Genomic DNA, 16,673 nt, shown 5'->3' with positions numbered 1-16,673 from the left:
TCTTAAATTCCATTTCTGGCTATATCCAAAAATACCGAGGAAGGGTCTTGAAGAGATAATTTTTTAATGTTTACTTATTTTTGAGAGAGAGACAGAACGCAAGTAGGGGAGAGGCAGAGAAAGACAGAGAGACAGAGACACAGAATCCGAAGCAGGCTCCAGGCTCTGAGCTGTCAGCACACAGCCCAGTGTGGGGCTCGAAATCACAAGTTGTGAGATTGTGACCTGAGCCGAAGTCAGAAGCTTAACCAACTAAGCTTTCCAGGTACCCCTTGAAGAGATATTTGTATACCTATGTTTGTAGCAGCTTTATTCACAATAGCCAACAGGTGGAAGCAATCCAAGCATCCCTCAATGGATAAATGTATAAAGATATTGTGGTATGTACATCCAAGGGAATATTATTCAGCCCTAGACTGGACAGAAAACTTGACTTATGGTACAACATAGATGAACTTTGAAGACATTATCCTTAGTGACATAATCCAGTCGCAAAAAGACAAATACTATATGATTCCCCTTATAGTCTAGGGAATTCAAACTCTTAAGCAGAAAGTATAGTGTTTGTCAAGGGCTGGGGGTGGGGAAAATGGGATGTTTGCTGTTCTATGGATAGAGTTTCCATTTTGCAAGATGAAAAAGTTCTGTGGCTTTGTTGCACAACAGTATGAATATGCTTACCACTATGGACTTGTGCACCTAAAACTGTTTTACGATAATAAATTTTATGTTATATGTATTTTACCACAATTTAAAAAAAATTTAAGCAACTAAAAAAAAAGAAAGAAATTTTTAAGGTGTTTTCCTCAGGCTATGTTGTTCATTAGCTTAAGTTATAAATAACTAACTTTAATTTATATGCTAATTTTTTATATTTGTTCCGTAGCATAGTTCCTTAAGAGGGCAGCATCTTAAAAGCCTAAAATAAAATGATTTCTGAATAGGAAAATTTAAATGTTCAGTGATGTTAGAAGTACAGCTTTTAATTATTAGCTGTGGAATATCTACAATATCTTCCAAGCAGCCTTTAAATGCTCTGCATATAAACAATATAAAAGAATTCAGCTCTACTGTAACCAGATTTTGGATCTGGTAACTATATATTGCTAATGAGAATGCTGAAGGATATTAACAGATTCTTGCCCTTAAATTCTAATCCTAATCATTCACATTCACATAAAAGAGCATAACTCTTGTCTTCTGGTCCTGGTGTTTATTGTAGAACATGCTAAATGAAAGCAGAAGGTTGGCGTCGTCTTTGGTTTACATACCTCTGATGTAGCTGGCATTGAAGCCTTTCTTCTGGATGCTAAAGTCACTTGAAAAGGACACATGCATCTCATTCGCACTGGAGTTAAACGATAGGCCTTTGGCAGTTGCTCCGCAAAATTTAGTCTGGCTCTCTCCATTATCAAGGGATAATGAGTCATAAATGCAATTGGGAGCTTCTTCAATGTCGAAATCATTAAACGTTATCTGAATGATATAGCCGGTGGGGGCTCGCAGGGTCCACATGCAAGCCTGGCTGTTAGGATAGTCGTTAGGATAGCACGGAGAAGTAAATGTCCCAGAAGGGTTGGATAGGACGACTCTGCAGTTGGCACAGCCCCACACTGTTGGCCAGACAAAAGAGAAACAGAGACAAGGGTGGGGATTAGAGGCATACAATAAACCAAGAATACCACACACTGGGGACAATCAAATAGTAAATATTTTAAAATACCAAAATATAACCATGAAAAATAAAAGGAGAATGAAGCCATCTCAAGGAGAAAAAGCAAGAAAGGAACAAAAAAGTAAAAGAAAAATACAAAGTTTTAGAGCAATGATTCTTAAACTTGGCAGGGAGGGAGGGTCATATACTCTAAGAATCTGATAAAAGTTACAGGAACTCTTTCTAGTAAAACACATGAAAGCCAGTACATTGTTTTAGGAAGTATATGAGGCCTCAAGAGGCAACAATGGATTTCCCAAAGGTGCACTGGCCCAGGTTAAGAATTTGTACTCTAGACAGTAATTGAACCAGGGTGCAAGGAGTTATAGAAACGCAAAGGTAGAAGTCAATATTATAACCATAGATATAAGGGAAGATAAATACTTAGGAAATACATGTTTAAAGAGAAAGCTACCAATACAAAATAAACAAGCAAACAAGTTATCTTCGGGCAGGTTGTATTTTTTTCTAAAATTCAAATAAATAGCATCACCTTGCATGTGTGGAATATTTATAGTTTTGAAAATACTTTCACTTGTTTCATTTGTTCATTACAGTTGTTACGTATGTACTTGTCTGATTATCTCTTATTCATTCAGTGAATAATAATTGAGTGCCTTTTATATGGCACTATTCTAAATAGTATAGATTAGTCAACAAGAAAGACAAAGTCTATGCCAGAATGATTCTTACAATTCAGTTTGGGGCCCAAATAAGTAATACAATATAATGACAGAAGGTAATATGAGGTAGGAAGAAAAGTAAAGAAATCACTTATTTCTCAACTATTAGCCCTCCAGGCCATAATCACCAGTTGGAACCAGAAACCAAGGTCTACTGTCTTTCTATCTAGTCATGCTTTTGCAATTAATATTCACGTTTCTTTCTATAGTTGTATAAATGTAGGCGGTAATTTCATGTATTCAACATTCTGGATAAATAAAGTGCCATAAAACTGACATTTACACTTTCAAACAGTAAAATACTTTGGCCATGTTAATGGAAATCACTCTAAATGTATTGTACTCCTCCCTCTTTTGCTGGGTTGAATAAAGTATGCAATAACTTTTCTTGAACATGGTAGTTACTACAAATACTGCTTATTCTTCCATGATTCAGTGAAAGAAACAAGGACTTATCAGATACACTACACTGCTCAAGTTAGGTTTTTCTTTTTTCTTTTCCCTGTGGCCACCTTGTGTTATGTGCTGTATCCTTGACAACTCTGTTCCCCATCAATTCTAACTTGCCCTCCCTCTGCTTTTCCTCCCTGGGTCTCCATTGTCTTGTACAGGGCTGAAGACAGAGGAAAACAATTTATGATCACTAAGTGTTGGCCAAATGCCTTCTCTCATCCATCCTTGAGCCACCACATTCGTCTCCTTTGTAGCTTTAATCAGAGCAGTGTATTACTTCCACTTGTGACATTATTTGCTTCTTGTCGGCTTCTCTGAGCCCAACAAGCAGAGTATGTACTGTTATACTCACTATCTTACTCCTCAGGACCTCACAGCATCCCTGGTGCATGGAAGACTTTCAATAAAATTTGTTAAATTTATGAACAAATAAATGAATAACTTAAATCAATGGAAACATGTCTCAATTAAAGAAGGATGAAGTACGGTATAAGCCAAACAAAGTCTAAGTCAGAAAAAGACAGCGTGCATGAACTCTGGAATATCTCTTTGGATGGGGTTTTAGGGCTCTTTCTTCCAGTTATTTCACTCATAGTATAGGACTGAGAACACTGGGCCTGACACTTTAGCTTCCTGTTACTGTACCTTGGGCTCAAGAGAGAGAAATAATCCTAATAGATTAACAGGAATGTATCCAGTAAAAGGCACTGAAGATTAAAAAAGAAAAAGAGAAAATAAGATACAATCTCTGTGTCATCTCAACATGCATGAAACAACAGCATTTTTCCAAAATAAAATGCTATCCACTACATCCAAAACCCAACTACTGTTCATGAATTCCTTTAGCCTGATGTACATATTTTTGGTCAAATTCTTCTCTAACAGCTGAATGAAAGGTATAGGAAAGTTCAATCTGTCCACATGGATGCTGTAATCTCAAACAAGTTAATCTCCTCAGTTTCACTATCTTCACACAACAATAAAAGCACCTACCTCCCAAGGTTATTGAGAAGATTAGGTAGGTTAATGCAAGGTCCTTGAGCCACACAGTTAGCACTATATAAATGTTAACTATTATTAATCATTGCTATAACCCAGAATCTGTGCATCAATAATTTAAGAGAGGAAAAAAAAACAGCACTCCACTTTAATAGAATCTCTTTTTCCCTTAGGCCCTCTTTAGGATGAAAAAGAGAAAGGGAAGACACCCATAATATCTATTAAAAAAAAAAAAACAAAAACATTTACAGCATTCTTCCGTATGATTTTCATCTATAGTTGCAAGATAGCATTTAGAGATAGTGCTACTAAATAGAGATTATTTTAGCTGGATGAAAAATCGGTTAAACTAGGTATAGTATCATCATGTTAATCATATTTATAGATAACTTCATGGTAAAGGGCTTTCACATATACTATCTGACATCATAACAACCCTGGGAATTAATACCACCTCTATCTTCAGATGAAACAAATAAGGCTGATACAGATTATGTAGCTTGCCCAGAGTTACACATCTAATTGATAAGAGGACCAAGATTCAAACCAGCTCTTCCGAATGCAAGTCTAGTGTTTTCCTAGGGGAAAAAAAAGTTTCCACAACTAAACAAAAGACAGCAAAGTGGTGGGCTCAAAATACTATTTTAAGAGACAATGTTTTCTAATGGGCAATTTCTTAATCATAGTGTAATCACCCTGATATCAATATATTTTAAGAAACTAATTTTGAAATATTTTAGTAAAGAATACTAGGTAGTCTAAAATATGGTGATTTGAATTTGCCCATTTAGAGTAATCATATGTCACGATTAATTGATTCCTATACAATGAACTAGTTCATTAAGAAATTAATTTGTTCTCTCTTGGGATGCCTGGGTGACTCAGTCAGTTAAGCATCTGACTCTTGGTTTCAGCACAGATCATGATTCATGGTTCATGGGATCGAGCCCAGCAATGGGCTCTGTGCTGACAGTGCTGAGCGGGTGTGGGATTTTGTCTCTCTCCCTTTCTCTGCCCCTCCCCTGCCCATGCTTGCACGCTCTCTCCCTCTCTCTCTCTCTCAAAATAAATAAACATTTTTTTTTAAAGAAATTAATTAGTTCTCTCTTAAAGGCATAGCTACTTAAGTAAGGGGTGCCTGGGTGGCTCAGTCGGTTAAATGGCCAGCTTCACTCAGGTCATGATCTCACAGGTCATGGGTTCGAGCCCCATGTTAGGCTCTGTGCTGACAGTTCACAGCCTGGAGCCTGCTTCAGATTCTGTGTGTCTCTCTCTCTGCCCCTACCCTGCTTGTGCTCTATCTATGTCGCTCAAAAATAAATAAATGTTAAACAAACAAAAAAAAAAAATTTAAAGGCACACCTACTTAAAAAGATGGCTCCTAAAGTAGCCACTGAATGAGGTCTTGGTAAAACCAGAGTTAACATATTTTCTAAACAATACTCAACTCAAAATATCTGGCTCAAATGGTTTTCAAAGACGGATACAGTAACATATTCACACCTATAAATTTATACAAGCAAAGTTTTCCAGTAATCTAAACAACAAACCAAATACCATCCCTAGCTCTTGCCTATGCCTGCAAAGGTTTAGCAAGAATTTACTTACGCTTACTTCCCTTATTTTGCAAAACTTTATTCTTCAAAGAAATTCAAATCTAAGATTGAAAACCTCCCAGTCATGCCAAAGCCTATTTTGATTTATAAAGAGCATTTAGATCCAGATTTAATAATCGTTATCTTTTGTTCTGTTTTGTTTTTTTTTTTTTAATCTCAGAGATTTGGATTCTTACTCCAACCTGGTTTCAAGTACTTGGCCTGTAACTCAAATAGTATGTTCTTTAAAATTTAAGGCAGGAATATCCGGCTCCAAAAGATAAATCAAAAGAAATCCATTTTAGCTGCTTTCAACACAGATCTGTAGATGGGATAACTGGTTTTCCTATACTGTGTTAAGTGGTGAACAAAATGCATACAATTAAATCTTATTTTTTTTATTTGAATGCGTATAAAACTGTCGCTGATGAATTTGCTGGAAAACCTAGCTGGTGAAAATCATCTCCAGAAAATGATGCTTTAAGTCGCCTGTTCAGTTTGCATCCATCTGGAGTCATTGTTTCAATTATCTATGTGAATAAATAACATTCTAATGAATAAAGGTTATTAGTTGCTTAAAAAGGTTTAAAATATTTAGTAGCCGTGGTGGTTTCTGAAGATGACGTGTAAAGGCCAACCACTGAGAATTCCAGGATCGGTTCTAATGCCTAACCCTTCACAAAGCCAGGAAGAGCCACACAGGATTGCTCCAGATCAAGTAAAATGCTGCCAGATGTAACGCTGCTAAAATGTCAAATAGAAATAATACTTTAGATGCTGGCATATATTGATTGACTGATAATATACAAAACTATACATAATACAGAGTCATTACAGTGAAGTGTTTAAATTTAAGTGATTTCAGGCCTCTGTGCATATTTTTTCAGGACAGCAGAGAATCTGAAGGCAGTCTGGCTGTGACATCTGCGTTTCTGTCAATGTGACACACTTGGCAAGCTCCCCCTCCCCAGCCCGCCCCACCCCGCCTCTGCAAACCCTACACTCAAAGACAGCATTTCCATGGACAGGAGGATCCCTCCTAAACCAGGGTTATGCTGGTCATTCCAATCTCCTGCTGGAATTTCCAGCAGCCAAGCAAGGATATCAATTCACTCCCAAAGTCCTCCTAAAATACTGTTTTCCCCAGAGCTAACCAGAAAATGGTTTGACTTCCCACTGTGATGTTTCAGCCTCAAAACATTCTTTGGAGGCACCACGAATATGAAGCTATCGCAATGACTTGCACATTAGTTCAAAAGGGTACCATTTTACTTGAATCAGATAAGTCTGATATGGCCAGAAAATTAACAAGAAGTTGAAAGTTCCTTGATGAAGCACCATTAAGCTTGACAACTTTTTTTTGAATCTTCAAACCGATTCATATGCACCACACCTTCAGATACATTTCTATCTTCTATAGTATTGTTCATGTTTAAACTTCAAGTCTTGCCTTTCCATAACCACTGGAGCATTAAGAACATTCCATACGTAACTCTGAAAGGTAATATTTTCTGAACCAATGAGTGAAATGATGGAAATGCTTCCAGATTCACTTTATTATGTAGCTATATCTCCCTTGCAAGAGGATTAAACACACAAGCACATGTGCATGCATATGCACGCACACCCACACACATGTTCATGGGAAACTGTTCTCTCTTAACCAGTGGTTGAATCCTTCTCCAAGCGTTTAAAAAACAAAACAAACAAAAAAACAATCTAAAGGCAATGCATAATTTGAAACAACCTAAAGCTGTAGGGCCGATCACTTAATCTACCTTTTCTGGTTAGTATGTTCAAGTCTCTTATCCTCTTCCATATTCCTGCACTGCAAACCCCAACTCTGTATTCATCCAACATGGACCTTCTTCCTCTCTAATACATAGGCTTCTTAACACTGCTGAAAAGAATCCACAACACTGTTCAGATTGTTTATATTATAGCGGCTTCCAATTTTATCTCACTCACCCTTTTCAACACTTGATGTCTCTGAACACTCCCAGATTCTTGAGTAGTCTTTTCACTCATAGTTCCTACCTTCTCCTTATTCTCCTCCTGCCCTTCTCTCAGCCCTCTCTCAGCAGGCACCTGCTCTAACTGCCCTCACAATCTTTTCTATTTCAAGTGTGATTCTCAGACCCACAGTTTCAGCATCACCTGGAGCTTGTTAGACACACAGAATCAACCAGACCTACAAAACAAAATCTGTATTTTACAAAAGATATGCTGGTGACTCATAAGTACATCAAAATCTGAGAGGTACTCCCTTAAATCACAACATACTACGGAAGCCAGTCACAATCTCCGTGCATACACCTTCTCCCAAAGGGATTTGCCCCTCCCACATCTCACGCAGTCATATTGGTAACCATCACCCCAGGGAAGGATCCCTGACCTGAAGGGAACCAAATCACAGTCTCAGCTACTCAGTCAGATTCTCTCTCTGTGAAAGTGAAGTTAGGGACACAGATAATTTATTCAGAGAATGATGAAAAATAGAATGCCAAAGTTATACAAACTGAAAAACAGTGGCTACCTTGCCCACTTGCAAACAAAGGGCACTGATGGGCAGAGAAAAGAGAAAGATAACAGATGTAGAAAACAGAGAGGTGAGAGAACATCAAAACTGTGAGAAACACAGAGACTTTAATTTTAGACATTCCATGTCCAGAAATCAATGGAAGGAGCAGTTCTTTGTGGCTTTTCATTGAATTCTAGGACAAGAATTTATACCTACCATCTCACTTCTCTTTATCTGGCTTTAGTAGATTTCTGTTCCTTACAATCAAGTGTGCCTCAAGGCAGTACTTTACAGGGCTCTCCTCTCCCTTCAGTTTTTCTATGTCTACACTCATTCTCTCTGGATGATGTCATCCAAACCCAGGCCTTCATTATGTTCAAATGCTGGTGACACGCATATCCTATTTAGCACCACACCCACACTTGTGAATGTCTACTCAATGTCTCCACTTGAAGGTCTCATAGATCCCTCAATTCAAACACCATTCCTCAAATTATTTGTTTTTATCCACTTTATAGTTGTTAGTAGCATGAGAAACATCCAAACTGGACCTCTGAATATCCTCCTCTGTCTTCTTTCTCCCACGCCTTCTCGAATTTTTTATCCAGGACTATGACATTATCTTACCCATGGTTATTTAATTCATCTCCTTATCCCATTCCCATGGCTACTTAGCTTAAGTTTCACATCTTTTCTCTCTTGGACAAAAGCTCAGTAGCTAGCCTCTTTGTCAATAGTCTTGTCACCTCCAACTCATCCTCCACATCACTACAAGAAAGATCTATGAAAATGAAAATGTAAGGATAAAAATGTTTTCTCTAACTCAAAATCTTCTCTGGGATCCAAAAGGACAAGCCCTCTTTGAATGACACATACAGCACTCTATACTGTCCTGTTCACACTGTCTAACTCATCCCTTACCATCCCCATATCAACTCGCTCAATAAATACTTATTAAGTAAGCATCTCTGCACCTGGCACTGTGCTGGCTGCTAGGAATACCAAGCATATCGTGGACAGGATATAATCCCTGACTTTATGGAACATACAGATTATTTCAAATACAGATAAATAGATAGCAATAGCACACTGTGCAAATTGCTCTGATAGAGCAGGTAGATGAGTGCAATCACCTAGGTGTAGACTTCGTACAAACAGTGCCATTTCTAACAGATGAGAGAAACTAAGACCTAAATATGCAGCACAGAAGTGGGCCAAGTTAAGAGGGAGGCAGGGTAGAAAAAGAGAAGTGTTCTGGGCAGTAGGTCAACAGGTGCAAAGACCAGCAGGTAAAAGAGCTAGCTGACTGTTCAAGTAACCTGAGAGTTTAGTTTTGTGGAAATGTAGTATCTAAAGTGGGGTGAAATAGGAGATAAAGGTTCAAGATAGGCAGAATTCTGTAAGCCACACTAAAAAAAAAAAAAAAGAAAAATTATATTAAAAGCAGAAAATGAAAAGGTTTTAATTATGGGAAAGCAAAACAATCAGATTTGTATTTAACACAGATCTTTTTTTTTTTTTTTTAATCCTTACTCTTGCATACAACAAAGATCCTTGTAAGAATCACTGCAGCCTCATTCAAGGGACTTGACAGAGGACCAGAAGAAAAAGACAGAGAACTACCCTGGCAGCTTATTTGGGGAGAGCAAAGAACAGTCCCAGCAGTAGGCAGACTAATTCTACAGGGACTTCCTGCAGCAGAGCCTAACTGCCGATGGGTAAGATATAAAAGCAGCAAAGCGACCAATCCCATGTTCATCGAAGATCTGTCTTACTCTGATCTTCTGTGTTTTATCACCCCTGACCAAAAACTGAGGGAACTATGAAAAACAAGCACCCACCTAACATTCATTTCACTTGAGAATGTCACAGAAAACTTTTCCATATGGATTATCGAGGCAATGCTGCAAAGTAAAACTGGTTTGTTTTGGCACTAAACCAGAAAAATAGTGCTAAATAAAACTAACAGAAGTGGAGAATATCTTATCCTAATTACAGCTAATTATAGTTCTAATAGCCATGAAGGCAATGATGTCATTATTGGCTCATCAGCACATTACTAACTTCTGAGCACATGAATGTAGCTAATGAGATAATCCATATAAAATACTAGGACTGCACTTGGTTGTCAGTAAGATGCCCAAATAACATTAGTTTTTGGTGCTGTGATTGTGGTTATTAATAGTGGAGCATGTTAGCAATGTTTCAGATCATTTGTTCATTCATTCAATTTTCTGGGCCCCTACTTTCATTCGTTTCTAGTTCTGTCTTAGATATCTTTACATATGGTTATCGGAGGATGGTCAGGGTTGAAGGTAGGAGTGAAAGGTTATTGCTTCCAATTTATTCCATGTTATGTGGTGCAGGTGAAGAACCTGAAATTAATAGCTAGAACAAGTTTTGGTTTAACCTACCCTCCCAATAAGTTGGGAGAATATATTAGGAAGAAGATGGCAGTGGCAGAGTAAATGTGCACTGTAGCTCAATTTTTCCAAATGAGTCTTTAATTTCAGGGTATTAAACACACACACACACACACATGCACGCACACACATATTCAGGCTTGTACATATAAATGACAGCCATTTAAATAGTGATAGCTTAGAGAAAAGTAAATTATAGATGCAACTGGCATAATTTTGTCCCTTTATGGAATACTTTTTATGTAAACATTTTAGTAATAAGGGCTGATGTAAAAATTCCATAATATAGATTTTTAAAATAAAAATGTTTTTTCAGTAAGAGTTTCCATTTTATACATAAATAGGTTGTTTAAATACGCTGTCTCACTGCCTTAACTTAGTCCATTACTGGAATTAATTACTTTTCAAAATATTTATATAATGTCAACTTTGCACACAGATCTCAAGAATAATATATTAGAGGACAGTCTGAAAGAGAGGGAGGAAGAGAAATAGATGATCTTAAGTTTGCTCAACACTCTCTGAAATTAAACTTTAAAAAGATATCTTCTATTCCAACTCCTTTCTAGCTAAATCAAAGATCTAATAAAAAATGGTTTGTTATTATTTTTGAAAAACAACACTGTGGCAAGAACAATACACTCGTGATGCTGAACTAGAAGCTCTCTCAAGATCCCCTCCAGATCTAAAATTGTACCTTCCAAGAAGGTAAAATACTTCTTTAAAATTTCAGTACAAGCCAAACAATACTTCCATATACACAGAAGCAGAGAATTGATAATTACAAAAACTATAATAACCACTACAATTTGGTGAGTGATTACTTTGTGCCAGGTGAGAGAAAAGTACATTGGCTTCCTCTTGAAATAATCTGTTTATGTGACTATTTGGTAATACTATAAGTGGATCACAGCAGATTCTGGTCTTGACTCTTCCATTAACCAACCATGGGATCTGGGCTAGTCACTAGCCATGGAGGCCTTGGTATCCACGTGTGAAAAGAAAAAATGTCTCTTCTAGTTCTAAAACCCTAGTTTGGTGATAGATTCAGTTCCTCACACACAGTAGAGCATCAATTGCTCCCTTTAGCAGGAGGAAGCTTCCGGGAGAGTCATGGAGATATCTGACACTTCTGGAAGGGAAAGAACCAGATTATGAAGCAACAGGGTCTTTTTGAGCATTCACGAGTCCCTGCCTGTTTGAGTTCATTTGTCCGCTCTGGAGCTGTAAATCAGGCAACACAGGTTGAATGGAATTAGACCTAATGGTCAGAAAACATCCTGGCTTCTGGGATATATTCCGACTGCTCAAGAAAATTTCCACATCTTGCCAACAGTAGTTATTGTGCTATTTTGAATATTGCTGGCTTAAAATTACACAGCAAGCTGTCTCAGATTGTGAAGATTTAGAGTGTGGTTACATCGGGGGGGGGAAATCACCTACTTTCTACCTAATGTAGCTGCTTTAGTGTGTTCTTGATGCCTACAAGCTTACTTTACAAAAGAAAAACCAGTTAATTACTTTTATAAACTTAATACACCTATTGAGAAGTGAAGTTGAATTTTGGTTTGCCACACCACTGCCAAAATGTTTATCTAATTTTGAATTGCTCCGGGTTGGGGATGAGGTGGTGTAGGCACCAACTCTGTAGTGCCTCTGGCAGGCGATGCACATCCAGGCGACTCCATCAACTTCTCCACATCTACACTGCTTCACCTCTACCCCGGGGACCCTCCACATCAACCACACAATCTGCAGTAAAAACACACTTGAAAAAGTTCATGAAGGTCACCGAACTTTGTAATCACAAACTTCCAGGATAGTATAAGAATCTACTTGCTTCCTGTCTTTTAGTCAGTTTTGTTTTTAAACTCCAGAAAACTGGGAGAGTGACTTGTGATAGGTGGGTGAATAAGGTCGCACCTGCAGGCAAGCCAGAGAGAAGCCCAAACCACCAAAAGTGGGCGGGCTGGGTGGTCTACAGAGCAAACAGTGCAGTGTGTTTCCCTTTGGAGGCACAGACCTAAGAACAGAAGTCTGTAGAGGTCTGAACGGGGGCAAACTGACTGCCACTGGAGAGCCTAGGAGTGCTCAAGCTGCAAACATCTGTTTTGCTCAACTATTTGAGCGGCTTAATGATCACTCGAAATTTCTGTCAAATTGCTTCTACGCTCCTGACTATTTGGCTTTGCAGTGTTGTTTGAGAAAAAAGGGAAACATTATTTTTAACATACAGATTCCTTTCATGATCCCATGTAGAATATCAAGTAGGCAACTTTGGGAGGGTGTTCACTAAGGAAGTGACTTTGGAACAATAATAGGTATAACACTATCCCGGACAGTGCAAGTTATAACACAGAGTGTTATAATAACACTGATGAAGAGGCAGACTGAGCCCCAGAGAATTTTGCAATGACACAGGGAAGTCCATTTTACAGAAAAACTGAAAGGGAAATTTCAAATAATGGCAGTTTGGGATTCCAATGTAAATACAAAGCTTTAGATACATATATATCTTTCTAGGGAAGGGTATATGATGGGAAGACTCTGTCCTTCTGGCATCAAATCTGAGCCCCCCAAAAGATGAGAAACTTTCAATCTGGGGATTCTTTAATAATGCATTAAAGTAAATAGGAGATATTTAGATAACATATCTTTCTGAAAGTTACTTACTAAGATAATTTGAGTTGAGTCTCTACTCAAGAAAATCAAAAGGATTTTCTTCTCCCTCCAATATACACAGCTGACTTTCAGAGTTTTTTTTTTTTTTAATGTTTATTTACTTACTTTGAGAGTGAGAGAGAGCATGCATGTACTCATATGAGCTGGGGAAGGGGCAGACAGAGAAAGAGAGAGAGAGAATCTTAAGCAGGCTCCATGCTGTCAGTGCAGAGCCCGGTGCAGGGCTCGATCCCACAAACCTGCAAGATCATACCTTGAGTCATAATCAAGAGTTGGACACCTAACCTACTGAGCTACCCCGATGCCCCTTGACTTTCAGTCTTTTAGATGGGCAAGACACTAGGAATTTTTGTGAAGGACCACCCAGCCAGCGTGGCCCTGTTCTGTGTGGAAAGACTGTTAGCCTCACAATGCAAAATGGGCCAAAAAGCAAAGTTGATATTTTAATAAAAGTTAATATTTGCTTGTAAAGTGGTGGAAATAGCTTACATACATGCGATTTTGCCTGAAAGGAATAGTGTTTTAAATTACCAAAAATACTTTTTTCTCTACATCATTTTTGTGGATATTATTTTATGATACTTTACAAATTTATTTTCTATAAAATTAAGCCACGATTCAAAAGAAGACAAGGCGGGTGAAGTTCCTCAGTAGCTATTTGTCTCATAACAAACAGAATTTGTAAGAAACATACGTATCACACACAACTTAAGATGCAGGCCAGAGGCTCCTGGTTAAAACATAAGAGCAAAGGTTCTAAGTGTCTGGATGGAAGACAACATAGGGCTGACAAACGGAGGATCACATGTGGTCATTAACAACTCAGACACCACAAAGCCCTGCCCACAGAACGAGGAAAAAAAAAAAGAAAGCAAAACCTTAAAGGACAGCCTGTCTTGCCATTTGTTTACTATATTTGAACACTTGCTTCCCAGGAAAGCTGAAAATTAAACACCTGTAGTTCACAGAAGCTCTTTTGGGCACCAAACTAAATTTCTAGTTGAACTGGCTTTGAAGTTGCTCCTATGCCAACATCTTTACAGCTGCTCTCAGTATGTAAACCCTGCATACACTTGACTAGAAATAGCACATTGACTGGCTGGAACTTTCTGCACAGCGTTTCAGTGAAAGACACTACTGTCCTCTAAAGCACATTATTCAACAATTAGATTTGGGCTGCCGATGCAAAAGACAAAGGCGGCACTATATCCTGTTCCATTCAATCAATTTTCTTCATGATGTCATGCTTAGGTGCAGCCTTTCAATTCACAGTTTGATTTTTTTACGTGGCTTCTAGTGATGTACAAGTCACGTAAAAAGATGTACATCTACCTCCGGGGGTACACTCATTTCAGGAATATGAGGACTTTGGTTAGAAAATCTCCTAAGTTGGAGTAACTGGTCTATTAAAACCATTAATAAGGGCGCCTAGGTGGCTCAGTCGGTTGAGTGTCCGACTTCGGCTCAGGTCGTGATCTCGCGGTCTGTGAGTTTGAGCCCCACGTCAGGCTTTGTGCTGACAGCTCAGAGCCTGGAGCCTGCTTCGGATTCTGTGTCCCCCTCTCTCTCTTTGCCCCTCCCCCACTCATGCTCTGTCTCTCTCTGTCTCAGAAATAAACATTAAAAATTTTTAAAAAATAAAAATAAAACCATTAATAAAGGCAAACGTGAATGCTAATGAAATTTTAATGAAAAAAGTACATCTGATTGTCCCCCACTTGGTACATCATCCAAGTAATATTAATGTGCTTATTCTTTTGCTGTCTTTTGTGGATTAAAAAAATAGAAAAAGAAAAGGCAATGTCAATGCTCAGTTGATGTGATTCAGGGTTTTAGGAAAAGGCCGGGAGGGAACATGTTACACTAAGAGTGTTTGATAGAAGATGGGATTGAATCATTGCAAGGCGAGTGGTATCTCGTTAGCCACAAGTGGAAATGTGTTACAGCAGATTAAACGATTATATTTTCCTGTCATCCTCCTTTGGTAGCTGGTAATAAGAAATACAAAGAAGTAAAATAAAATATATTCTGGACACAGCTTGGGTGGGAGCCTTTTGCTGTCTGCTTCCCCTTTGATTCTTTGGGTTCTATCCAATGAAAATGGAAGTTGACAGAAAAAAAAGAAATGGTATCTCTAAGATGACCCCCCTTATCTTGAGTTCAGACTGTGACATTGTGTAATGCCAGTACACAAAGTTACAGACTTCCTTCATCCCACATAGAGAAAGGATTGGGTTTTTTTTTTGTTGTTTTGGGTTTTTTTTTCTTTTTTGCTTGTTTTTTGGGTTGTTTTTGGTTGCTGCATCTGGCGGGTGGGGGATCTGAAAATCTTGTGGTACTACCACTGAAATTTAAGACTATTTTTCTTGGCATCCTTCATCGAATTTTAGTCGCTTCTTTCTTTGTCAAATATTTTTTTTCCTGGAGTAAATACCATGAATTCATAAGATGAGTCAAGCTAAAAACAAAACAGTAAAGAATAAAAAGGGCAAAGTTCTACATGTATAACATAATGTGTATGCATTCTGGATTTATATATGGTATATATGTAGACCATTTTCATGAGGTCAGACAGCATGTCTCCCCGATTTACTTCTAAATCTCTAGTGCACAATGGCACGTGGCAAGGATTCACCACTCAAACACCCAGAAATTGAGAAAAACCAGACATACATACTGCACACATGTATACTTCAAAGTATACACAACATTAACACATATGTGTTTACATATATTTTAAAATATGTGTTACAAGATAATTTTTAATAACCATGAGTCTTACATGATAGAAGAGCATCAAGTCATTTGTTCCTTCCTGCTCACGATAAAAATTGAATTGAATTCTGTTCTAGGCTGAGATTCTATTTGAATTCATAGAATATGTTTGCTACACTCTAGTCAATCTCTACTTACTATGTGTAAGGCACAGACTATAGGTACTAAAGAGGAAAATTATTTCCCTTGGGGATAACAAGAAGCCACAGCAGAGATGCCGTAAACTTGCTGATGTAGGAGGCTGCTTCACTTCAGGACAGTTGTGGATTTCATGCGCTGCTTCTTCAACTTGAACCACTTGGATCTCTATCATTGTAACATTCAGTAGGCTATCACTGCTTCTAGTTCACCCACCTCGTGCCCTTCATTTTACAGATGTGGAAGTTAAAGCCCAGGAGTCTTTCCCATGAGAACACCATGAATGAAAATCAAAATGGAATTGTTTCTGCTTCCCAACTAGGGTTAATGCAAATATTGTCTAATATCTGTGTGCTTCTATTCAATTTAAACATAGTGAATAAATTTGGGGTGCCTACAGTACCTGAGGTCATGCACAATTATCTTTCCATGTGTAAATTAAATACTTATAATAATCTTGCAAATTGCACTATTTTGTGAATGAGAAAACGGACATTTCTGCATATTGTTTGAATGTACTTCTTCACTTCTACAATCTAGCCCATACCTCTCAAAGCCAGGGATCACATCTAACTTGGTTTAGTCAACATTGCATGCTACGTCTACTTCTAAGTGGCGGTAGTATGGATGGTCACAGTATTAATAACAATGAATTTAATCCAAACTTTCTTTAGAACCAAAGGATTTCAA

The 16,673-nt window shown here is 38.0% G+C and overlaps 1 protein-coding gene across 3 annotated transcripts in view; it reads right to left on the bottom strand.

Moving 5' to 3' along the window:
• Positions 1-16,673, bottom strand: part of ADGRG6 (adhesion G protein-coupled receptor G6) — a 140,415-nt gene that overhangs the window by 72,672 nt on the left and 51,070 nt on the right. For all 3 annotated transcript variants that reach the window (XM_030316474.1, XM_030316475.1, XM_030316476.1), the window contains exon 3: positions 1,272-1,613. In XM_030316474.1, the coding sequence (XP_030172334.1) occupies positions 1,272-1,613 (342 nt within the window). The remainder of the gene's footprint in view (positions 1-1,271; positions 1,614-16,673) is intronic.

The sequence above is a fragment of the Lynx canadensis genome, chromosome B2, assembly GCF_007474595.2.
Source record: "Lynx canadensis isolate LIC74 chromosome B2, mLynCan4.pri.v2, whole genome shotgun sequence".
Taxonomy (NCBI): Eukaryota; Metazoa; Chordata; class Mammalia; order Carnivora; family Felidae; genus Lynx; species Lynx canadensis.
The sequence above is the reverse complement of the archived record's forward strand: the minus strand, read 5'-3'. Positions and strand labels throughout refer to the sequence as shown.